This window comes from Mobula birostris, chromosome 25 (genome assembly GCF_030028105.1).
Source record: "Mobula birostris isolate sMobBir1 chromosome 25, sMobBir1.hap1, whole genome shotgun sequence".
Taxonomy (NCBI): domain Eukaryota; kingdom Metazoa; phylum Chordata; class Chondrichthyes; order Myliobatiformes; family Myliobatidae; genus Mobula; species Mobula birostris.
The window spans coordinates 60,210,682-60,231,983 of NC_092394.1; the positions used below are offsets into that span (position 1 = coordinate 60,210,682).

The window sequence follows — 21,302 nt, forward strand, 5'->3', positions numbered from 1 at the left end:
TTAGTTATTAATTCTAATGACTCATTTCAGAATCAGAATCAGGTTTAATATCACCGGCTTATGTTGTGGAATTTGTTAAATTTGTGGCAGCAGTACAATATAATGCATGATAATGTAGGGAAAAATGAATTACAGTAAAAAAATATATAAATCAAATTGTTAAATTAAATAAGTAATCCAAAAACGGAAATTAAAAAGTAGTAACATTCATGGTTTCAATGTCCATTCGGAATCAGATGACAGAGAGGAAGAAGCTGTCCTGAATTGTGAGTGTGTGCCTTCAGGCTTCTGTACCTCCTTCCTGACAGTAACAATGACAAGAGGGCATGTTCTGGTTGTTGGGGGTCCTTAACAGTGGATATTGCTCCTTGAAGATGTCTTGGATACTACAGAGGCAAGTACCCATGATGAAGCTGACTAATTTTAGAATTCAATCCTATGCAATACATTTCACTGTATGTTTCCATGTACATGTGATAAATCAATCTAAACCTGAATCCGATAATGTGTTTTGATTTATTGAAGGGGTGCAGGCTTCGCAAGCTGAGTCAGCATTTCATTGCCCATTCCTACTTGCCCAAGAAGGTCGATGGTGAGCTGCCTTACTAAACTGCTGCAGTTCTTGTGGTCGGTATATCCACAATACAGGATTTTGACCCTACAAAAGTGAAGGAGCTGTACTATATTCCCAAGTCAGGATGGTATGTGGCACAGAGGGCAACTTCCAGGTGCTGGTGTGCCCATCCTTCTGCTGTCCTTGTCCTTCTGCCTGGGTTTGGAAGGTGCTGTCTAAGGAATCTTGATGAGTTGCTGCTACAAACTGTGCATCAGTGGTGGAATGGATTGTGGGTCGCTGCTGGGTTGTGGATGGGAGACTATTAAATGTCCTGTATGGTGTTGAAGATGCAGGTGGAGTATTCCATTACACTCCTGACTTGAGCTTTGTGGTGGCTAGGCTTTAGAGAGTTACTCACTACACAATTCCTTGGCTCTGATCTGGCTATTCCAGTTTAGTTTCTGGCCAGTGGTATCCATGGATATTAACAGTGGGGGAGGGGGGGATTCAGTGATGCTAATTACAAGTACAACTCAGTGCCCAAGAAGAGCAGTATGAACTGCCTTATCAACCATCATCCACTAGCACTCACATCTAAGGTGATGAAATGCTTTGGGATTCTGGTCACAGTTCTGGTCACCAAACTATAGGAAAGATGTTAACAAAATTGAGAGAGTACAGAGAAGATTTACTAGAATGTTACCTGGGTTTCATCTCCTAAGTTACAGAAAAAGGTTGAACAAGTTGGGTCTTTATTCTTTGGAGCGTAGAAGGTTGGGGGGGGGGACTTGATAGAGGTGTTTAAAATTATGAGGGGGATAGATAGAGTTGTCATGGATAGGCTTTTTCCATTGAGAGTGGGGGAGATTCATACAAGAGGGCATGAGTTGACAGTTAAAGGGTAAAAGTTTAGGGGTAACATGAGGGGGAACTTCTTTACTCAGAGAGTGGTAGCTGTGTGGAACGAGCTTCCAGCAGAAGTGGTTGAGGCAGGTTCGATGTTGTCATTTAAAGTTAAATTGGGTAGATATATGGACAGGAAAGGAATGGAGGGTTATGGGCTGAGTGCAGGTCGGTGGGACTAGGTGAGAGTAAGAGTTCGACACGGACTAGAAGGGCCGAGATGGCCTGTTTCCATGCTGTAATTGTTATATGGTTATGTGGGAGTTTGGTCACGTCAACACCTATCATTGTAAGGAACTGGACTCACTGCAACTTGCCTATCACCACAAGAGGTCTAAGGCAACTGCGATCTCGGTGGCTCTCCACACAGCCATGGATCACCTGGACAATATAAATATCTATGTTAGAATGCTGTTTATTGACTATAACTCAGCATTTAACACCATCATTCCTACGGTCCTGATTGAAAAGCTACAAAATGTGGGCCTCTGTACTTCCCTCTGCAACTGAATCCTCGACTTCCAAACTGGAAGACCACAATCTGTGTGGATTGGAAATAACATCTCCTCCTCATTGACAATCAACACTGGTGCAGCACAGGGATGCATGATTAGCCCACTGCACTCATGACTGCGTGGCAAATGCTATCTATAAAGTTGCCGATGATACAACCATTGTTGGCAGAATCTCAGATGACAATGAGAGGGCGTACAGGAGCGAGATAGACCAGCTGGTGGAGTGCTGTCACAGCAACAACCTGGCACTCAATGTCAGCAAGACCAAAAAGCTGACTGTGGATTTCAGGAAGGGTAAGATGAAGGAATACAAACCAATCCTCATAGAGGGATCAGAAGCGGAGACAGTGAGCAATTTCAAATTCCTGGGTGTCAAGATTTCTGGGGACCTAACCTGGTCACAATATGTTGACACAGCTATAAAGAAGACAAGACAGCGGCTATATTTCGTTTAGTTTGAGGAGATTTGGCTTGCCACCTAACACACTCAAGTACTTCCACCAATGTACCGTGGACAGCATTCTGACTGGTTGCATCACCAGCTGGTATGGGGGACGGGGGGGCAACTGCACATGATCAAAGCAAGTGGCAGAAAGTTGTAAAATTAGTAGCTTCATCATGGCCACTAGCCTCCATAGTATTCAGGACACCTTCATGGAGTGGTGCCTCAGGAAAGCAGCTTCCATCATTAAGGGCCCCCACCACCCAGGGCATACCCTTTTCTCACTGTTACCATCAGGAAGGAGGTACAGAAGTCTGAAGGCACACACTCAGCGATTCAGGAACAGCTCCTTCCCCTCTGCCATCCGATTCCTGAACGGACACTGAACCCACGCACACTACCTCACGAATTTTTATTTCTTTTTTTGCACTACTTATTTAATCGAACTAGTTAATATACATATGTATACTTACTGTAATCCAATGTTTTTCCATATTTATCATGTATTGCATTGTACTGCTGCCACAAAGTTAACAAATTTCACAGCATATGTTGGTGATATTAAACCTGATCCTGATCAGGTGGTTGTGGGAGGCAGAGGAACTGTAGGATTGCCTTGAGTCAGTGGACTGGGCTGAGTTCAAGAACTCATCTGATGAGAGTGTCCCCACAAAATCGTTCAGGGTTTTCCTCGGCCCTGAATAAAATCCGGAATTTGCTGACAGAGGCATTCAAGTCGGAAGATCAAGAATGCCACAAGAGGTGCAGGTTGGATCTCTGGAATGCCATCTCTTGGGCAAAGTGGAGATTCTGTAATCAATGAGGGATGCTTGACAGCTGTGGCAAAATTTGAATGCCATAACCTCCTATAAGTTAAATCTCGCGACACAGGGGACAGTAGAGCTTTGCTTCCAGATGAGCTCAATCCTTCTATGCTCACTTTGATCACCAGAACAGGGAGGAGCCATTGCACACCTCCATATCTCCTGATGACTCTTTGGTCTCACTATCTGAAGATGACGTGATGGCTGCCTTCAAGAGAGCGAATCCAAGGAAAGCATCTGGTCCAGACAGAGTACGTGGCCGAGTACTGAAGATCTGGGCTAACCAGCTGGCTAGGCTATTGACAGATATCATCAACTTCTCACTCTGGCAGTATGTTGAACCCACCTGTTTCAAGCAGACTTCAACCCTACAGGTACCCAAGAAGAGCATGGTAATCTGTCTAATAACTATCGCCCAGTGGCACTTACATCCACAGTGATGAAGTGTTTAGAGAGGCTGGTGTTGAAGCATATCAGCTCCTGTCTGAGTGGTGACTTGGATTCGGACCAATTCACCTACTGAAGCAACAGGTCTACAGCAGATGGTATCTCGTTGGCTCCTCACACAACCCTGGCACATCTGGACAGCAAAGATGCTCTTTATCGATTACAGCTCAGCATTTAACACAATCATCCCCTTAAAACTAATCAGTAAACTCCAAGACCTGAGCCTCAATACCCCTTTGTGCAATTGGATCCTGGATTTCCTCACTTGTAGAGCCCAGTCAGTTCAGATTGGCAAGAATATCTCCTGACAATCTCCAGCAGCACAGGAGCACCACAAGGATGTGTACCTAGCCTCCAGCTCTATTCACTTGACACCTATGACTGTGTGGCTAAGTACAGCTCCAACACCATATTCAAGTTTGCTGATGACACAAGTACTGTAGGCTGTATCAAAGGTGGTGATGAATCAACATACAGGAGGGAGCTGGAAAACTTGGCTGAATGGTGTAATAACATTCAATAAAGTCAGTAAGACCAAGGAACTGATAGTAGACTTCAGGAGAGGGAAACCAGAGGTCCATGAGCCAGTAATCATTGGAGGATCAGAGGTAGAGAGGGTCAGTAACGTTAAATTCCTGGGTGTTACTATCTCAGAGGACCTGTCCTGGAACCATCATATAAATATTATTGTGAAGAAAGCGCAGCAGCACCTCTACTTCCTCGGGAGTCTGTGGAGATTTGGCATTCATCAAAAACCTGGACAAACTTCTATTAATGTGTGGTCAAAAGTGTGCTGACAGGCTGCATTAAAGCTCGGTATGGGAACACCAAAGCCTTTGGGCGGAAAATCCTACAAAAGGTAGTGGATTTGGCCCAGTAAATCAGGGGGAAATGCTCCCAACTATTGAACACATCTACATGAAATGTTGCCATAGAAAAGCAGCATCCTCACCACCCAGGCCATGCTCTTTTCTCGCTGCTGCCATCAGTAGAAGGTACAAGAGCCTCAGGACTCACACCACCAGGTTCAAGAACAGTTACTACCCCTCAACCATCAGGCTCTTGAACAAAAGGGGTAACTACACTCACTTAAGGACTCTGTTATATTGTTATTTCATGCTCATTATTTATTGCTATTTATTTACATCTGCATTTGCACAGTTTGTTTACAGTTACTGTTCTATAGATTTGCTAAGTATTCACGCAGAAAATGAATTTCAGGGTTGTATGTGGTGACTAACATGTATGCACTCTGATAATAAATCTTACTTTGAACACTACTTAAGATGTTTTGAGTTACAGATTCACTTATTTTTATTTATATTTTAACGCATTTTTCTTTCTCTTCTCTTGTTCTCCAAACTCTCAAACTTTACTCTTTACCTGTTAAACACAGCTTTATTCCATTCTAAATTTCCCCAGGCACTTCCTTGGCCTTTGCTGTCAGTAACCACACCTCATCAAGTAGCCATTTGGTGCTGACCAGCTGATTAGCTGCTACCTGATATTGCTCAGCAGTTGCTTATCACTCACTAACACAGTCAATGTAATTACAGGTTTAAATTACATTAAATACTGAATACAGACTCAAGATTAATTTTTAAAATGAGACCATACCCTCACCAATTCCCACATCCATTAAATTCCCAACCTTCACTTGCAAGGTCACAGTAAAAAAATTAGGGGCTTGGTCACTTTTGAAAAGTGGTAGCTTGGAGGTAAATCATAAACACAAGAGTTCCTGCAGATGCTGGAAATACAGAGCAACACACACAAAATGCTGGGGGACCTCAGCAAGTCAGGAAGCATCTATGGAAATGAATAAACAGTCAATGTCTTGGCCGAGACCCTTCATCAGAACTGAAAAGGAAGGGGAAGAAGTCAGAATAAGAAGGTGGAGTAAGGAGACGGGGGACAAGCGAGTCGGTAAAGCCAGGTGGGTGGGGGAGGGGGATGAAGTAAGAAGTGAAAAAGGCATCGGATGGAAAAGGAGGAGCCTGATAGGAGAGGAGAGTAAACCATGGAAGAAAGGGAGGGAGAAGGGGGAGGTGATAGGCAGGTGAGAAGAAAAAGTAAGAGGCCAGAGTGGGGAATGGGAAAATTACCAGAAGTTGGAGAAATCAATGTTCAAACCTTCAAGTTGGAGGCTATCTAGATGCAATATGAAGTGTTGCTCCTCCAACCTAAGAGTGGCCTCATCACAGCAGAAGGGGAGGTCATGGAGCAACATGTCGGAATGAGAATGGGGGATAGGAATTAAAATGGTTGGTCATTGAAAAACTCTGCTTTCTGTGAATGGAGCAGGGGTAAGTGCAGTCATTTTTATAATTATCAAGGAAAAGTGTTAAAAGGTTATCCTATTCTTCCAGAAGAGCCATAAGGTTTGGCTAACTTTAAAAGTGCTGATAAACTAAACAGAAGCAAAAATAGACGGTGATATACCTATCTCGAGAAATACGTATTATAATGTGGATTTTATATTACTCAATTTTTAAAAATTCATTTATTCATTCCTTTTCCCCACCTAAATGAGAATATATACATGGGAGGAATACACAGGGAAACCATTTCTGTGCAATGGACACAGATTTTTTAACTTACTTTTATAGGTACTGCAACAGGGGCCCTCAACTCACAGGTAGGAATGCCTATCCCCCACGGCTATACATTTCTTCTAGCTCAACCCAGGGTCATCTAGAGACCCCAGCCTTGGAATCACACCTTTGTTACCTTTTTTAAAAAATTATTCACGTTTCTTGGCTCTTATTTGTTCAGGAAGTAGATCGATTAAGTTATATTCTGCAAATTTCAATGATATACTAAGGACAAAGTAAAATTCATTTCTTTTAATGTCAATGGGCTGTTGAATCCAGTCAAGTGCACCAAAATTCTATCAAAAATGAAAAAAGAACAAGCCCATGTACAATAATTTTACAGAAAACTCACAAGTCATAATGAGCATGGAAAATTAAAAAGAATGGGCTTCACTAATTTGTTTTTCTCCTCATACAAATCAGGACATAGAAAAGGAGTTGCTATTCTCATCTCAAGCTAGCTCAATTTTGAAAAAGTATTTGAAATGGGAGATAGGGAGGGCAGGTATATTCTGGTAAGGGGGAATATAGATGGAAATCCAGTTACTTTATTGAATATTTATGCACCCCCAGGAAGTGGTATTAGTTTCTTCCAGAAAATTACTAATATTGTGGTAACGGAAACAGAAGGTCTCTTGATATGTGGGGGAGACTTACATTTACAATTACAACCAAAGTTAGACTCTTCCAATAGAAAAACTTATGAAACAAAGTCCTTACATAAGAAAGTTAACATTCTTTTTGAGGATGTTGGTCTAATTGATATATAGAGGGACCTCTTCCCCGACAGAAGGGATCACACTCATTATTCTGGCCCCCCATTCCATATATACAAGAATAGACTATTTCATAATATTTGGAAAAGATAGAGACAAAATAATCACCTGTGGAATTGGGACAATAGATGTAATGGAATTGGGACAATAGATGTAAGTGACCATGCACCTATATATTTACCTGTTGATTTTGACTGACAGCTAAAGAATACTATTTCGAAACTAAATTCAAGTCTACTCAATGATCCCCACTTTAAGGAACTAATTTAAAAAGAAATTGGTCTTTACTTAGAATTCAATGATAATGGAGAGGATTCACCTCCCATTCTATGGGATACTCTGAAGGCTGCCTTAAGAGGGAAAATTATAGCGATATCTTCATTTCAGATAAATGAACCACTTGGGCACGTGGCCAAGTGGTTAAGGTATTCGTCTATTTATCTCAAGGTCGCTAGTTCGAGCCTCAGCTGTGGCAGTGTGTTCATGCCCTTGAGCAAGGCACTTAATCACACATTGCTCTAGTCTGTGCGAGGAGTGTTGCCCTACACAGACTTCCAATCTGCGCTTTGTAAGGCATGAAAATGCCCAACGCAGGCCTCTCATGGTCTGAGTCGACGTTCCCTCCCTTCATATATGAAAAAAATAAGGAATAAAACATTAGAGGAATTACAAAATAAGCTGAAGGAACTAGACAAAAACACAAATTGAGTTTGGCACAGGATACACTAGAAGAAATTTTAAAAATTAGGAATGAAATTAATAGTTTGGCTACACAAGAAATTAGAAAAAAATTAATGTTTCTGAAACATGAGACACTACGAAAGTGGATCTAAATCTATGAAAATACTGGCGTGGAAACTGAAAAAAAAAAGCAGAAAATACAATTCATCGAATTAGGGATCCAAGAACAAAGGTAATAAAAAGAAGCTAAGTGAAATTCAAGAAGCTTTTGAAATGTTTTACAAAACTCTATATTCCAAAATTCCAGGGGGAAGCATAACCCAAATTGACACCTTCCTGAATTCTTTAGTTACCCACTTTAAGCAAAGAACAAAATAGAACGATGACTGCTGACATAACTGAAGCTGAACTAAAAACTGCAATTAGTAGGCTTAAATTAAGCAAGTCACCAGGATCAGATGGATATATGGCAGAGTGGTATAAAGAGTTCAGAAGTGAGTTAGTTCCTGTTTTACTCCCCACACTGAACTGGGCTCTAAGAAAGGTGCAAATGCCACCCAGCTGGAAGGAGGTGATAATCTCAGCTATACCGAAAGAAGGCAAGGATAAAATGGAATGTGGGTCATTTAGACCAATATCTGTTCTTAATGTGGATTATAGAATATTTACCACCATCATGGCCAAACGATTAGAAGAGTTTCTACCCACATTGATACATAATGATCAGACAGGTTTTATACAACAACGCCAAACACAAGACAATATACGAAGGACACTTCACGTTATGGATCATATAAAAAAAATGAAATTGAAGCAATACTGATAAGCGTGGATGCTGAAAGGGCATTTGATTCGGTTAATTGGAATTTTCTTTACAGAGTTTTACATTGATTTGGTCTACATGACACAATTATTAAAACTATACAGGCACTATATGACAATCCTACTGCCAGGATTAAAACCAATGGATATTTATCTGACAGTTTTACCCTAGAAAGGGGCACGAGACAGGGTTGTGCATGGTCACCGCTACTCTTCGCATTATATCTGGAACTATTAGCTCAATACATCAGACAAAATGAAGGTATCAGGGGAATTACTATTAAAGGGACAGAGCATAAATTGGCCTGTTACGCGGATGACATTTTGATCTATCTAGAGCAACCAACATACTCTTTACCTCCTTTGAACAATATGGCCAATTATCAGGATACAAGATCAACATAGACAAAACCCAACTACTTTCATATAACTATAGCCCACCAAGAGAAATTGAAAGTAGATATCCTTGGGCATGGCAAACAGAGTCCGTCAAATACTTGGGCATCATTATGCCAAAAGATTTGGCAAAATTATCAGAATGCAATTATCAGCCTATATATAAAAAAATTAAGGAAGATATAACAAGATGGAACCTAATTTCTTTTTTCAGTCTCAGTTCAAGGATTGAATCTATTAAAATGAATATACTGCCCAGACTACTATATTTCTTTCAGACCCTACCAATAGAGATTAACCAAAATCAATTCAATGAATGGAACAAGATGCTATCAAGATATATATGGCAAGGTAAAAAGCCTAGAATTCGTCTCAAAACTTTGCAATTAGCGAAGGAAAAGGGGGGATGGGGCCTACCTTCTCTTAGAGATTATTATTTTGCAGCACAGTTGAGAGCCGTAATATGCTGGTGCAACCCATCATATGGCGCTCAATGGAAAAACATTGAGGAGAGGATACTTTCCATCCCCATACAGGCAATTTTGGCTATTAACAACCTACAAAGTTACATAAATAATACTGACAACCCGTGGGTGAAATGGACTCTTAAAATATGGAAAACTATTATAAAAGAATATAAACTAGAAAGAGACATTGCAATTCTTAAATGGTGTGCATATGACTCGGACTTTACGCCAAATAAACTGGATGCTAGATTTAAGGACTAGACAGCTAAAGCAATAACAGCTAATAATGGTAGTAGAATAATTTCAAGCGTGTATAAGGGTTTGTCAAATCTTAAAACACATTCGACTTCATACATGAAAACAAAATGGGAGAAGGAAGGAGGGATAATAATATCTGAGGAAGACTGGACAATAATATGGAGGTATCAATGGAAGTGTACCAGTTCACAGAAATGAAGGGAGTTCGGGTGGAAAAACTTGATAAGATATTTTATTACTGTGACGCCAAACCAAGCTATCGGACAATTGATGCTAATGAGAGAGATAAGAGAGACAATGGAGAAACATTCAAAATGCTAGTAAGAGAGGAGAGAGAGATTAATGGAAAAGAAACACAATTCAGAATATTGACAGACTGGTTGCTTTGAACCTGAACGGTTTGATGGACAGGTGATACCCCAGCAGGGGATAAAAAGCGCAGGTTCGCTAAGGCACGACACACCACGAGACAACGAGACCCTGGAAAGAGCACTGTGCCCCCACAAGTGGTGGGAGTGTGGAGGTCCAGTTTGCGGGAACCAGCCATAGGCTCACAGGGTGTAAAGGTACGATCGGTGGGAACCTGGTGTGTGTGTCCGCCCTTGCCTTGGTTCTGGGTTCACCGCGGAAGAATGATCGTATCCGGAATGAAGGGGTCACAGTCGGTGACCACAGCGGGATAGAAGACATCAAAAAGGGTCTGCCCGAAACCAACTGCGAAGACATCAAAGGTCTGCCTGAACCAAATTGCATCCACCCCCCCTCTCTCTAACGGTACAACAGCGATTACTGCGAACTTCACTAAGCTGAAATGAACTCTGCGTCACTGTAAGACTGATCATTTTACCCTTAGACTGCGATAGAGCTTGGTTGATTCCTATTACCCTAGTTCTGTGTATAGGTGTGTATTATCATTGCTAACCTGTTACATTTATATCCTTACGATTAGAGCACTGTATTATTTGTTTCTTTAATAAAACTTTATTAGTTCCTAGTAATCCAGACTCCAACGAGTGTTCCATTTCTGCTGGTTCGGCAACCCAGCTACGGGGTATGTAACATTACACCCTCTCAGAAATCCCATTATGATAGTAACCTCCGTGTTTGCTGGATAAATTGTGGAAATCAAAATGCAAACCATTATCATATTTTCTGGGAATGCCCCATTATCAAAGGCTATTGGAGTGGGATACATAATGCCCTACAAGACATCTTTAAATGTGAAATACCCTCAGAGAGTAAGACCATATATTTGGGTATATACCTCAAGAATGGTTGAAAAGAGGTAAATATTTAATGAATGTACTCTGGTGGCTGGTAAAAAGACCCTTACCAGGAAATGGTTATCTCAGGAGAGCCCAACTTTAAATGTATGGATGGAAATTACAATGGACATTTACAAAATGGTGAAGATAACAGCATCTGTTAATCATAAGTTGGAACAATTTGATTCATACTGGAAAAAATGGTTTAACTACATAACACCTCATAGGCCTGATTTTATTCTCATAAGTCAGTGAATATGTTGTAAAAAAAAAGATCACTCCCTACTCTGTACATAGTTTTCTTCTTTCAATTGTTCTTTCTTGCCTCTCCTTTCTGTAAGTGTAACAAAACCAAATTTCCCTCGGGATTAATAAAGTATATCTATCTATCTATCTCAAATAAATATTATGTGGGGATTTGTGACAGATATGATTATATGATATATATGTACAGTATCTGAAATACATCTTACGGAAATGTTTGTTTGATGATGAAATTCAATAAAAAATAAACTAGAAAAAAAAAGTTTATCCTATTCTCAGATTCAAATATCTAAGATGAAGCCGAAACATGAGAAGTTGAACTGATGAGATGACCGATGACTCCTGTTGCACGGACTATTAAATATAAATTAGAAGAAACATAGAAACATAAGAAAACCTACAACACAATACAGGCCCTTCTGCCCACAAAGCTGCGCCGAGCACGTCCTTACCTCAGAATTACTTTGGCTTACCCACACCCTCTTTTTTTTTAGGCTTCATGTATCCATCCTGGAGTCTCTTAAAAGAACCTATTGTTTCCTCCTCCACCACCGTCGCCAGCAGCCCATTCCACGCACTCACCACTCTCTGCGTAAAAAACTTACCCGACATCTCCTCTGTACTTGCTTCCAAGCACCTTAAAACTATACCCTCTCGTGTTAGCCATTTCAGCCCTGAGAAAAAGCCTCTGACTATCTACATGATCAATGCCTCTCAGTATCTTGTACACCTCTATCAGGTCACCTCTCATCCTCCGTCACTCCAAGGAGAAAAGGCAAGTTCACTCAACCTATTCTCATAAGGCATGCCCCCCATTCCAGGCATCCTCGTAAATCTCCTCTGCACCCTTTCTATGGTTTCCACATCCTTCCTGAAGTGAGGGGAGCAGAACTGAGCACAGTACTCCAAGTGGGATCTGACCAGGGTCCTATATAGCTGCAACATTACCTCTTGGCTCAATCCCACGATTGATGAAGGCCAATGCACCGTATGCCTTCTTAACAACAGAGTCAACCTGCATAGCAGCTTTGAGTGTTCTATGGACTCGGACCCCAAGATCCCTCTGATCCTCCACACTGCCAAAAGTCTTACCATTAATGCTATATTCTGCCATCATATTTGACCTATCAAAATGAACCACCTCACACTTATCTGGGTTGAACTCCATTTGCCACTTCTCAGCCCAGTTTTGCATCCTATCCATGTCCTGCTGTAACCTCTGACAGCCCTCCACACTATCTACAACACCCCCAACCTTTCTGTCATCAGAAAATTTACTAACCCATCCCTCCACTTCCTCATCCAGGTCATTTATAAAAATCAAAAAGAGTAGGGGTCCCAGAACAGATCCCTGAGGCACACCATTGGTCACCGGCCTCCATGCAGAATATGACCCATCTACAACCACTCTTTCTCTTTTGTGAGCAAGCCAATTATGGATCCACAAAAAACAAGGTCCCTTTGGATCCCATGCCTCCTTACCTTCTCAATAAACCTTGCATGGGGTATCTTATCAAGTGCCTTGCTGAAATCCATGTACACTACATCTACTGCTCTACCTTCATCAATGTGTTTAGTCACATCCTCAAAAAATTCAGTCAGGCTCATAAGGCACGACCTGCCTTTGACAAAGCTATGCTGACTATTCCTAATCATATTATGCCTCTCCAAATGTTCATAAATCCTGCCTCTCAGGATCTTCTCCATCAACTTACCAACCACTGAAGTAAGATTCACTGGTCTATAATTTCCTGGGCTATCCCTACTCCCTTTCTTGAATAAGGGAACAATATCTGCAACCCTCCAATCCTCTGGAACCTCTCCTGTCCCCATTGATGATGCAAAGATCATTGCCAGAGACTCAGCAATCTCCTCCTTCACTTCCCACAGTACCCTGTGGTACATCCCGTCCAGTCCCGGTGACTTATCCAACTTGATGCTTTCCAAAACCTCCAGCAGATCCTCTTGCTTAATACCTACATGCTCAAGCTTTTCAGTCCGCTGCAAGTCATCCCTACAATCACCAAGATCCTTTACCGTAGTGAATACTGAAGTAAAGTATTCATTAAGCACCTCTGCCATCTCCTCCAGTTCCGCACACACTTTTCCATGTCACACTTGATTGGTCCTATTCTCTCTGTCTTATCCTCTTGCTCTTCACATACTTGTAGAATGCCTTGGGGTTTTCTCCCTTAATCCTGTATGCCAAGGCGTTCTCATGGCCCCTTCTGGCTCTCCTAATTTCATTCTTAAGCTCCTTCCTGCTAGATCTTCTAGATCTCTATCATTACCTATAATCTTCTAGATCTCTATCATTATCTGTAATCTTCTAGATCTCTATCATTACCTAATTACTATAAATTGCACATTGCAGATTTAGACGGAGATGTAACGTATAGATTTTTACTCCTCATGTATATGAAGGGTGACACAATGGTTGGGGGTATGCTGATGACACAAAGGTTGAGGTGTTGTAGATAGTGTGGAGGGCTGTCAGAGGTTACAGTGGGACATTGATAGGATGCAAAACTGGGTTGAGAAGTAGCAGATGGAGTTCAATCCAAATAAGTGTGAAGTGGTTCACTTTTGTAGGTCAAGTATGATGGCAGAATATAGTATTCATGGTAAGACTCTTAGCACCGTGGAGAATCAGAGGGATCTTGGGGTCCGAGTCCATAGGACACTCAAAGCTGCAGCGCAGGAGACGAGAGGTAATGTTGCAGCTGTATAGGACCCTGGTCAGACCCCACTTGGAGTACTGTGCTCAGTTCTGGTTGCCTCACTATAGGAAGGATGTGGAAACCATAGAAAGGGTGCAGAGGAGATTTATAAGGATGTTGCCTGGATTGGGGAGCATGCCTTATGAGAATAGGTTGAGTGAATTTGGCCTTTTCTCCTTGGAGCGACGGAGGATGAGAGGTACTTGATAGAGGTGTACAAGACAATGAGGGGCATTGATCGTGTGGATAACCAGAGGCTTCTTCCCAGGGCTGAAACGGCTAGCACGAGAGGGCACAGTGTTAAGGTGCTTGGAAGTAGCTATAGAGGAGATGTCACGGTTAAGCTTTTTACGCAGAGAGTGGTGAGTGCGTGGAATGGGCTGCCAGCGACAGTGGTGGAGGTGGATGTGATAGGGTCTTTTAAGAGACTCCTGGATAGGTACATGGAGCTTAGAATAGAAAAATAGAGGGCTATGGGTAACCCTAGGTAATTTCTAAGGTAAGGACCTGTTCGGCACAGCTTTGTGGGCCGAGGAGACTGTATTGCGCTGTTGGTTTTCTATATTCTATGTTCTAAGGATGTAAGTAATAAAGCCAATTCCATTCAATAACTCTAAAAGATTTCACATTCATAAATTGGAAGAAACAAGGGTTCTGAGTTAAATATAAATTTAAGGGTTTATGAGATAATGGAAAATTGAGCCTAAAGACCACCTTGTAGTTAAGATTTGCAGTTTCGATTGTTAATTAAGCCACTGGCATTCATCCAGAGGAAAAGTACTGGAAGCATTGTCAACATCTGGGATGCTTGAAAAGAAATTGGAAGAAAATCCTCTGTTATCTTTCTGAATGAGAAGAAATGTTACTGGGTAAGAAAAGAATACTCTTTGCAACCATCTCATTACTGTTGTTGCATGTCAGCTCAATACATACCAATCCTAAAACACTGTTTCAATCTGAAACATCCACAATTTCTTTCCTCTCACAGACGCTATGCGGCCTGCTGAGTTCCAGCAGAACATTGCCTGCTGCTCCAGATTCCATCATTGGCAATTTCGAGTCTCCAAATAATCCTGTTAGCCCTCTACACTTACTGTTGCCGCTCAATATTAGCTCTAATTTACACAACATAGATAGCCCTCCAGCCTCCTCTATGCTGCACTGTAAATACTTTAAATCACTTTTTATAATGCTGTTTACATTGCAAACATATACTAATAGTTATGCACATTTATTCCATACGACTTTATTTTTATAAAATTCTTTATTATTGTTGAATGTTGGTTTTTGTTGCATGTCACACCTTGACCAATGCACCACAGCAAATTTCTAATACATGTAAATGTATATAGTGAGTAAAATTGATCTTTGATCTGCAATTTAATTATCCTGGTTTTTTCATTTCCTATCTCCATAGTCACCTCCAGTTCTAAAAACTCCTCAAAATCCCCCAAGTTATTTTAATCCAATGTCTTGCATCATCCTTCCACCCTCCCTTCCCTCCCTAAATTCTGAACTAACCTTCGCAGATCTTCCACCTTTTCACCTGTCAGATGATCCTTCTCTAAGGCCCCATCTCTTAGGCTGTGTACATTTTTCCTTAAAGCTCTGGGAAACACATTGTGAAGCTTGCAAGCTGCTGTAGGATTTACCTTGAGTGAGATACGCCGTACTGGAATGTGTCTCTGTAGTTTGGGGTTCGGTGTCCCGCCCCGTTGGCAGTGGTGTGACCTCAGAACCTCGCGTCTCACCTTGGGCCATGTGGCTTAACCTCATTTTAGGTTGTAAATCAGCTGGCCTGACGTTCTCAGACACCATTGTGCTGGGCGTCGTCAAAGTGGGAGCAGATGGGGATATGGTGCTGGATGTAGAAGGGAAGAAGCTTTCCTTACAGTCCTTGGAATATTTTGGCGTGGTTGGCGTCTCTCCAGACTGCAAGAAAGTTGAATGAAATTTAACTTAAGATATTTTATCACAAAATTCAAAATATATCATACACCTAGTTGCCAGCGGACAAGATGACAGATTCATCAGTTCATGCAACTGTGGAGAGAGAAACAGAGTTAACATTTCAAGAGTTTTCATCAAAACTGCGGATGTTAGAAACCAAGTTTTAAGTGACAGAGAAGGGTGGAGAGAACATCCGTGATAAGATGAAAGCAGGGGTTCCCAACCTTTCTTATGCCATGGACCAATACCATTAAAAACAAGCGGTCCACGGATCTGAGGCTGGGAATCCCTGGGTGAAAGACTAACAGAGACTAAACTGTATAAGAGCTGAGGCATGATGGCAAACTGGATCCAAAAGTGGTTTAGTGATAGATGGCAGAGAATAGTAGTAAGCAGAACAGACTCCACAGATGCTGGAAATCTTGAACAATACACACTAAATGCTGAAGGTATTCAGTAGGCCACGCAACATCTATGGAGGGGAATAAAGAGTTGACATTCCAGGCAAGACTCTTCATTAAGACTGGAAAGGAAAGGGGCAGAAGCCAGAAAAAGAAGGTGAGGGAGGGGGAGAGAGAAAGGAGTATGAGCTAGCAGGTCCTGGAATCATTAACAAGTGATGTACTGCAAGGATCAGTGCTTGGTACTTTGCTGTTAGCCATAAGCTTTAATAATTTGGATGAGATTATAGGTGGTCTGATCAGAAGGCTTGCAAATGACACAAAAGTAGTGGGGTTTGTAGATCATGAAGGAAGTTGTCTAAAGACGCATAATAGAGGGTTGGGTGGAGAGGTGACAGATAGAACAATCCAGACAAATGTTAAGACGACGCACTTCAGGAGGTCAGATTCTGTGAGGAGATGTGGAGTAAATGGTTGAAGTTCAGCGAGAGAGCTTGAGGCGTAATGGAGGCCAGGTCTTTGGATGTATTTAAGGCAGGAGCTTAATAGGTTCTTGATTGGACACGGTATCAAAGGTTAGAAAGAGAAGGCCTGGGAGTGTGCTCAGTGGAGGGGAAAAGGATCAGTCATGATTGAAGGTGAAGCAGACCTGATAGGCCAAATGGCCTAATTCTGCTTTTATGTCTCATGGTCTAAATGGCAACTTAGGTACATAGGATAGTGAAGAAGGCATTTGATATTCTTGTCGTCATAGGCCAGAGCATTGAGGATAAGTAGTGTTGCAGTTGTACAAAACATTGGACAAACTGATTTAGAGTACTGTGTACACTGCAGGAAGGACGTGATAGCAATAGGGAGCGTGTGGAAGAAATTCACCAGGAGGTTGCCTATTTTGCAGGACTGCAGTTAAGGAATAGATTAGGTTTATTCTCATTGGAATATAAGAGGTTGACCTTAAAAGTTTATAACATTATGAGAAGCATAATGTTATAGGTTATCTAGTCAAAGTCTTTTCCCCAGAGCAGGGGAGTCTAGAAGTATACAACATAGACTTAAGGTGAGAAGGTAAAAATTCAGAAGTGATCTGAGGGGTATGTTTTTCATACGGAGAGTTATGAATATCTGGAAATATCTGGAATGAGGAATTGAATTATGACTTTTAAAGGATATTTGACAGTAATTGAATAGGAAAGCTGTAGAGGGAAGTGGGCCTTATGTGGAGGAGATGTAAATGGGAAATGAATGAAAACAAAGATTATAAAACATTGAACACTACAGCACAGCACAGATCCTTCAGCTCTTCCCTCCCACATGAGCCTCCATTTTTTTTAAATCATCCACATGCACGTCTTGGAGGGCGGTGCAACAAACTGAGGGCAATGCAGCGAAAATATCACCCTTCACTCCATTAACCAGCAGTCCAGATTTTCAGTCTGGCATAATGGATTCTGGATTTAAACTTTGGATTTCTAAGGGTATTTTCCATCTAGGAGATTTGTTTGATGAAGGAACGATGATGTCTTTTAGTTAAATAGCACAGAAATTTGAAATACCCAACAAGGATCTTTTTCGCTTCTTTCAGATAAGAGATTATATACAGAAGAAAACATCATTGTTAACTGATTTCTATAGTTCTGACATAGAAAAGATGGTGTATTGTTCTAAGGGTGAAGTCTCTATTAGTAGTTTTTACAGCATCCTGAGAGAATGTTCTTGTGGAGAGACTGAGCAGCTGGGAAGGGTCTGGGAGGAACAGCTGAGAGTAGAAATTACAGCTGAAACATGGGAAGACATCTGTGATAATGCAAAGAAGATTGCAGTTTGTAATAGAACTAAAGCATTGCAACTCAAAATTCTGCATAGAGCCCATCTGACTCCCGATCGTCTCTCGAAATTTAAGACGTGGGTTTCTCCAATCTGTTCTAAGTGTAAAGTAAATACGGGAACTTTCACCCACTGTTTTTAGACTTGACCCCAACTTCAGGCATACTGGAGCGATTTCTTTAGATTATGAGAACACTCAGTCTTCTTTTATTGTCATTTAGAAATGCATACATGCATTAAGAAATGATACAATGTTTCCCCAGAGTGGTATCACAGAAAACAGGACAAACCAAAGAATAACACTGACAGAACCATATAATTATACCATATAGTTACAGCAGTGCAAAGCAATACCATAATCTGATGAAGAACAAACCATGGGCACGGTAAATAAAGTCTCAAGAGTCCCCGAGTCAATCGACTCCCAAGTCCCCGACAGCAGGCGGCAAAAGGGAGAAACTCCCTGCCATAAACCTCCAGGCACCATCAACTTGCCGATGCCTTGGAAGCAGCCGACCATAGCCGACACTTAGTCCATCCATCGGAAAACTTCGAGCTTCCGACCAGCCTCTCCGATACAGCCCCGGCCGCTGAAACAAGCAAAGCCGAGGATTCAGGGCCTTCTGCTCCAGAGATTCTGGTTACCACACAGAAGCAGCGGCAGCGAAGAGGGCATTTCCGAAGTTTTCCAGATGTTCCTCCGTGCTCTCACGTCTGTCTCCATCAAATCAGAACTGTGCACAGTCCCCTACTTGTCGTGCCGCCATCTTTTCCTCCTCCTCCCATTTTGGGTGAAATGGAAAAGATTCTGAAGATGGAGCTTGAACTGTACCCGGTGTCTTTTCTCTTAGGCTTACCCATCAGTCGTATTATTAATGCACATCAGAAAAAACTTGTTAACATCCTGACTTTTTGTGCGAGGAAGAACACTTTACTTTGTTGGATATCCGATAAGGACCCTGGACTTTCTGGTTGGCGTAAATTAATCATGGAATACATTCCTTTGGATTTCTTGACATGTATGGTACACTCAAAAACATATAGTTTTCATTAAACATGGCAACCTTCTCTGCAGTATATAGATGTAAACCTGTCTGCTATACTATTAAGGGCTTTTGTATAGGATGTTGTGGTGAAGTCTATATTTTGATGGAAGTGTTCTGATACCTGATATCTGTGAGGGGAAGAAATGTAAAAAGTGTATCTGGAAATTGAAAGTTTTGTTATGCTGAGCAAAAAAATAGAAAAAATCATCCACATGTCTGACATTTCTTAAATGTCCCTGATGTATCTGCCTTTAACATCACCCCGGCAGCACATTCCACAAACCACCATTCTCTATGTAAAGAACGTACCTCTGACATCCCCTCTATACTTTTCTCCAATCACCTTAAAATTATGCCCCATCATATTAGCCATTCACCCTGGGAAAAAATCTCTGGCTATCCACTTGATCTATGCCTCTTATCATCTTGTACACCTCTATCAAGATCCCTCTCATCCTCCTTCACTCCAGAAAGAAAAGCCCTAACTTGCTCAACCTATTCTCATAAAACATGCTCTCTATTCCAGGCAGCATCCAAGTAAATTTCCTCTGCACCCTCTCTAAAACTTCCACATCCTTCCTATAATGAGGCAACCAGAAGCGGACACAAATTTCCAAGTGTGGTCTAACCATGGTTTTATAGAGCTGCAACAGTAAAACAAATGCTGGAACTGTGATATACTGTACATGCTGCAAACACAAGATTACAAGAGGGAATGCTCAAAATGGTGATCTAAGTTTCCAGTTGCTTACCAGTTCGCCATCACAATCCCGCAATTTCTTCTGTCACTGTTCCAACTAAGCCTATCACAAACTCAAGGAATAGAGCAGAGGTGCTTGACAGAGCAGACTCAATTTACGATGGGTCTCACCAATGTAGAAGGGGCGCATCATGAGCACAGGATACATTAGAGAACCCCAGCAGATTCACAGGTGAGATGCTGGAAGTCCTGGAGGGAATGTTTGGGGCCCTGAAAGGAGGTGAGGGAGGATGCGAACGGGCAGGTGTAGCACTTTGGCTGCTTGCATGCGGGGACAAGTGCCACGAGGGAGATAAGTGGGGAGGGACAAATGGAGAGGGAATTACAGGAGTGATCCCTGTGGAAAGCAGAGTTGGGGGGTGTGGAGAGGAGGGTAAAGATTCGTTGGGTGGTAGGATCCCTTAGGAGATGGCAGAAGTTGCAGAGAATAATGTGTTGGATGCAGAGGCTCATGGGATTGTAGGTATTTTATTTATCTTTATAAAAAGAATGAGTGTATCAGAAACCACTGCTGAGTCAGTGAACAGTGGTGAGAAATGCCATCATTCTGGACATGGTCTCTATTAATAGAAAAAGACGGATTCCTCGTTACACATGGAAGATCCTGGAAGGGGATCTCAATATCAGTTCAGTTTCACAGCTGGGGGGAGGGGTGGTATGCTTTACAGCGCCAGCAAGCAGTAATCTGGGTTCAATTCTCACCTCACCGCTGTCTGTAAGGAGTTTGTACATTCTTTCCACGACCGCATGGGTTTTCTCTGGGTGTCTCCACTTTCTTTCACATTCCAAAGATGTATGGGTTAGGATTAGTAATCTCTGAGCATGCTGTGTTGGTGCTGGAAGCATAGTGAAACCTGTGGGCTGCTCCCAGCATATGTTAAAATCTTTCTCCAAAGATACCTGAATGATGCATGGCCCTTCTGAATGCTGATGGGTCACATACTCGTGGTTAACGGTGAAAGCATGGGGTAGAGGTTGCTAAGAAGCAGCACACAATGGAATTTATGAGGGCACCAAATATAGTGAGTGCCTGATCTTTATGTAGTTTTCAGAGACTGCTTTTCTCATGAAGACTCTGCACACTGAACTCTACACAGTAAAAAGAATGCTTGTTTGAAGCACATATTGTTTGTGGAAATTAGAATATTTTAAGGAGGCACTGAAAACTGAAGTGTTGAATTATTTTAACAGCATGCTGCCTAGATTCATGCCAAGCTCTGAAAAAATACAAAGGACTCTGCCTAAAGCTTGCTTAACTCCACTAAGGTCTGAATCAGCAACTTAAAAATGCTAATGAACACAGCAATTCCCCACTTGAACATAAATAAGGCAAATATTTTGTGTGTATAAAGTTGAGGAAGCCTATGAAGCCACATAAAATCTAGAATGAT

General features: G+C 41.6%; 1 protein-coding gene across 2 annotated transcripts in view; it reads right to left on the reverse strand.

Moving 5' to 3' along the window:
* Window positions 1–21,302, reverse strand: part of cabin1 (calcineurin binding protein 1) — a 667,425-nt gene that overhangs the window by 42,753 nt on the left and 603,370 nt on the right. For both annotated transcript variants that reach the window (XM_072243543.1, XM_072243541.1), the window contains exon 33: window positions 15,583–15,862. In XM_072243543.1, the coding sequence (XP_072099644.1) occupies window positions 15,583–15,862 (280 nt within the window). The remainder of the gene's footprint in view (window positions 1–15,582; window positions 15,863–21,302) is intronic.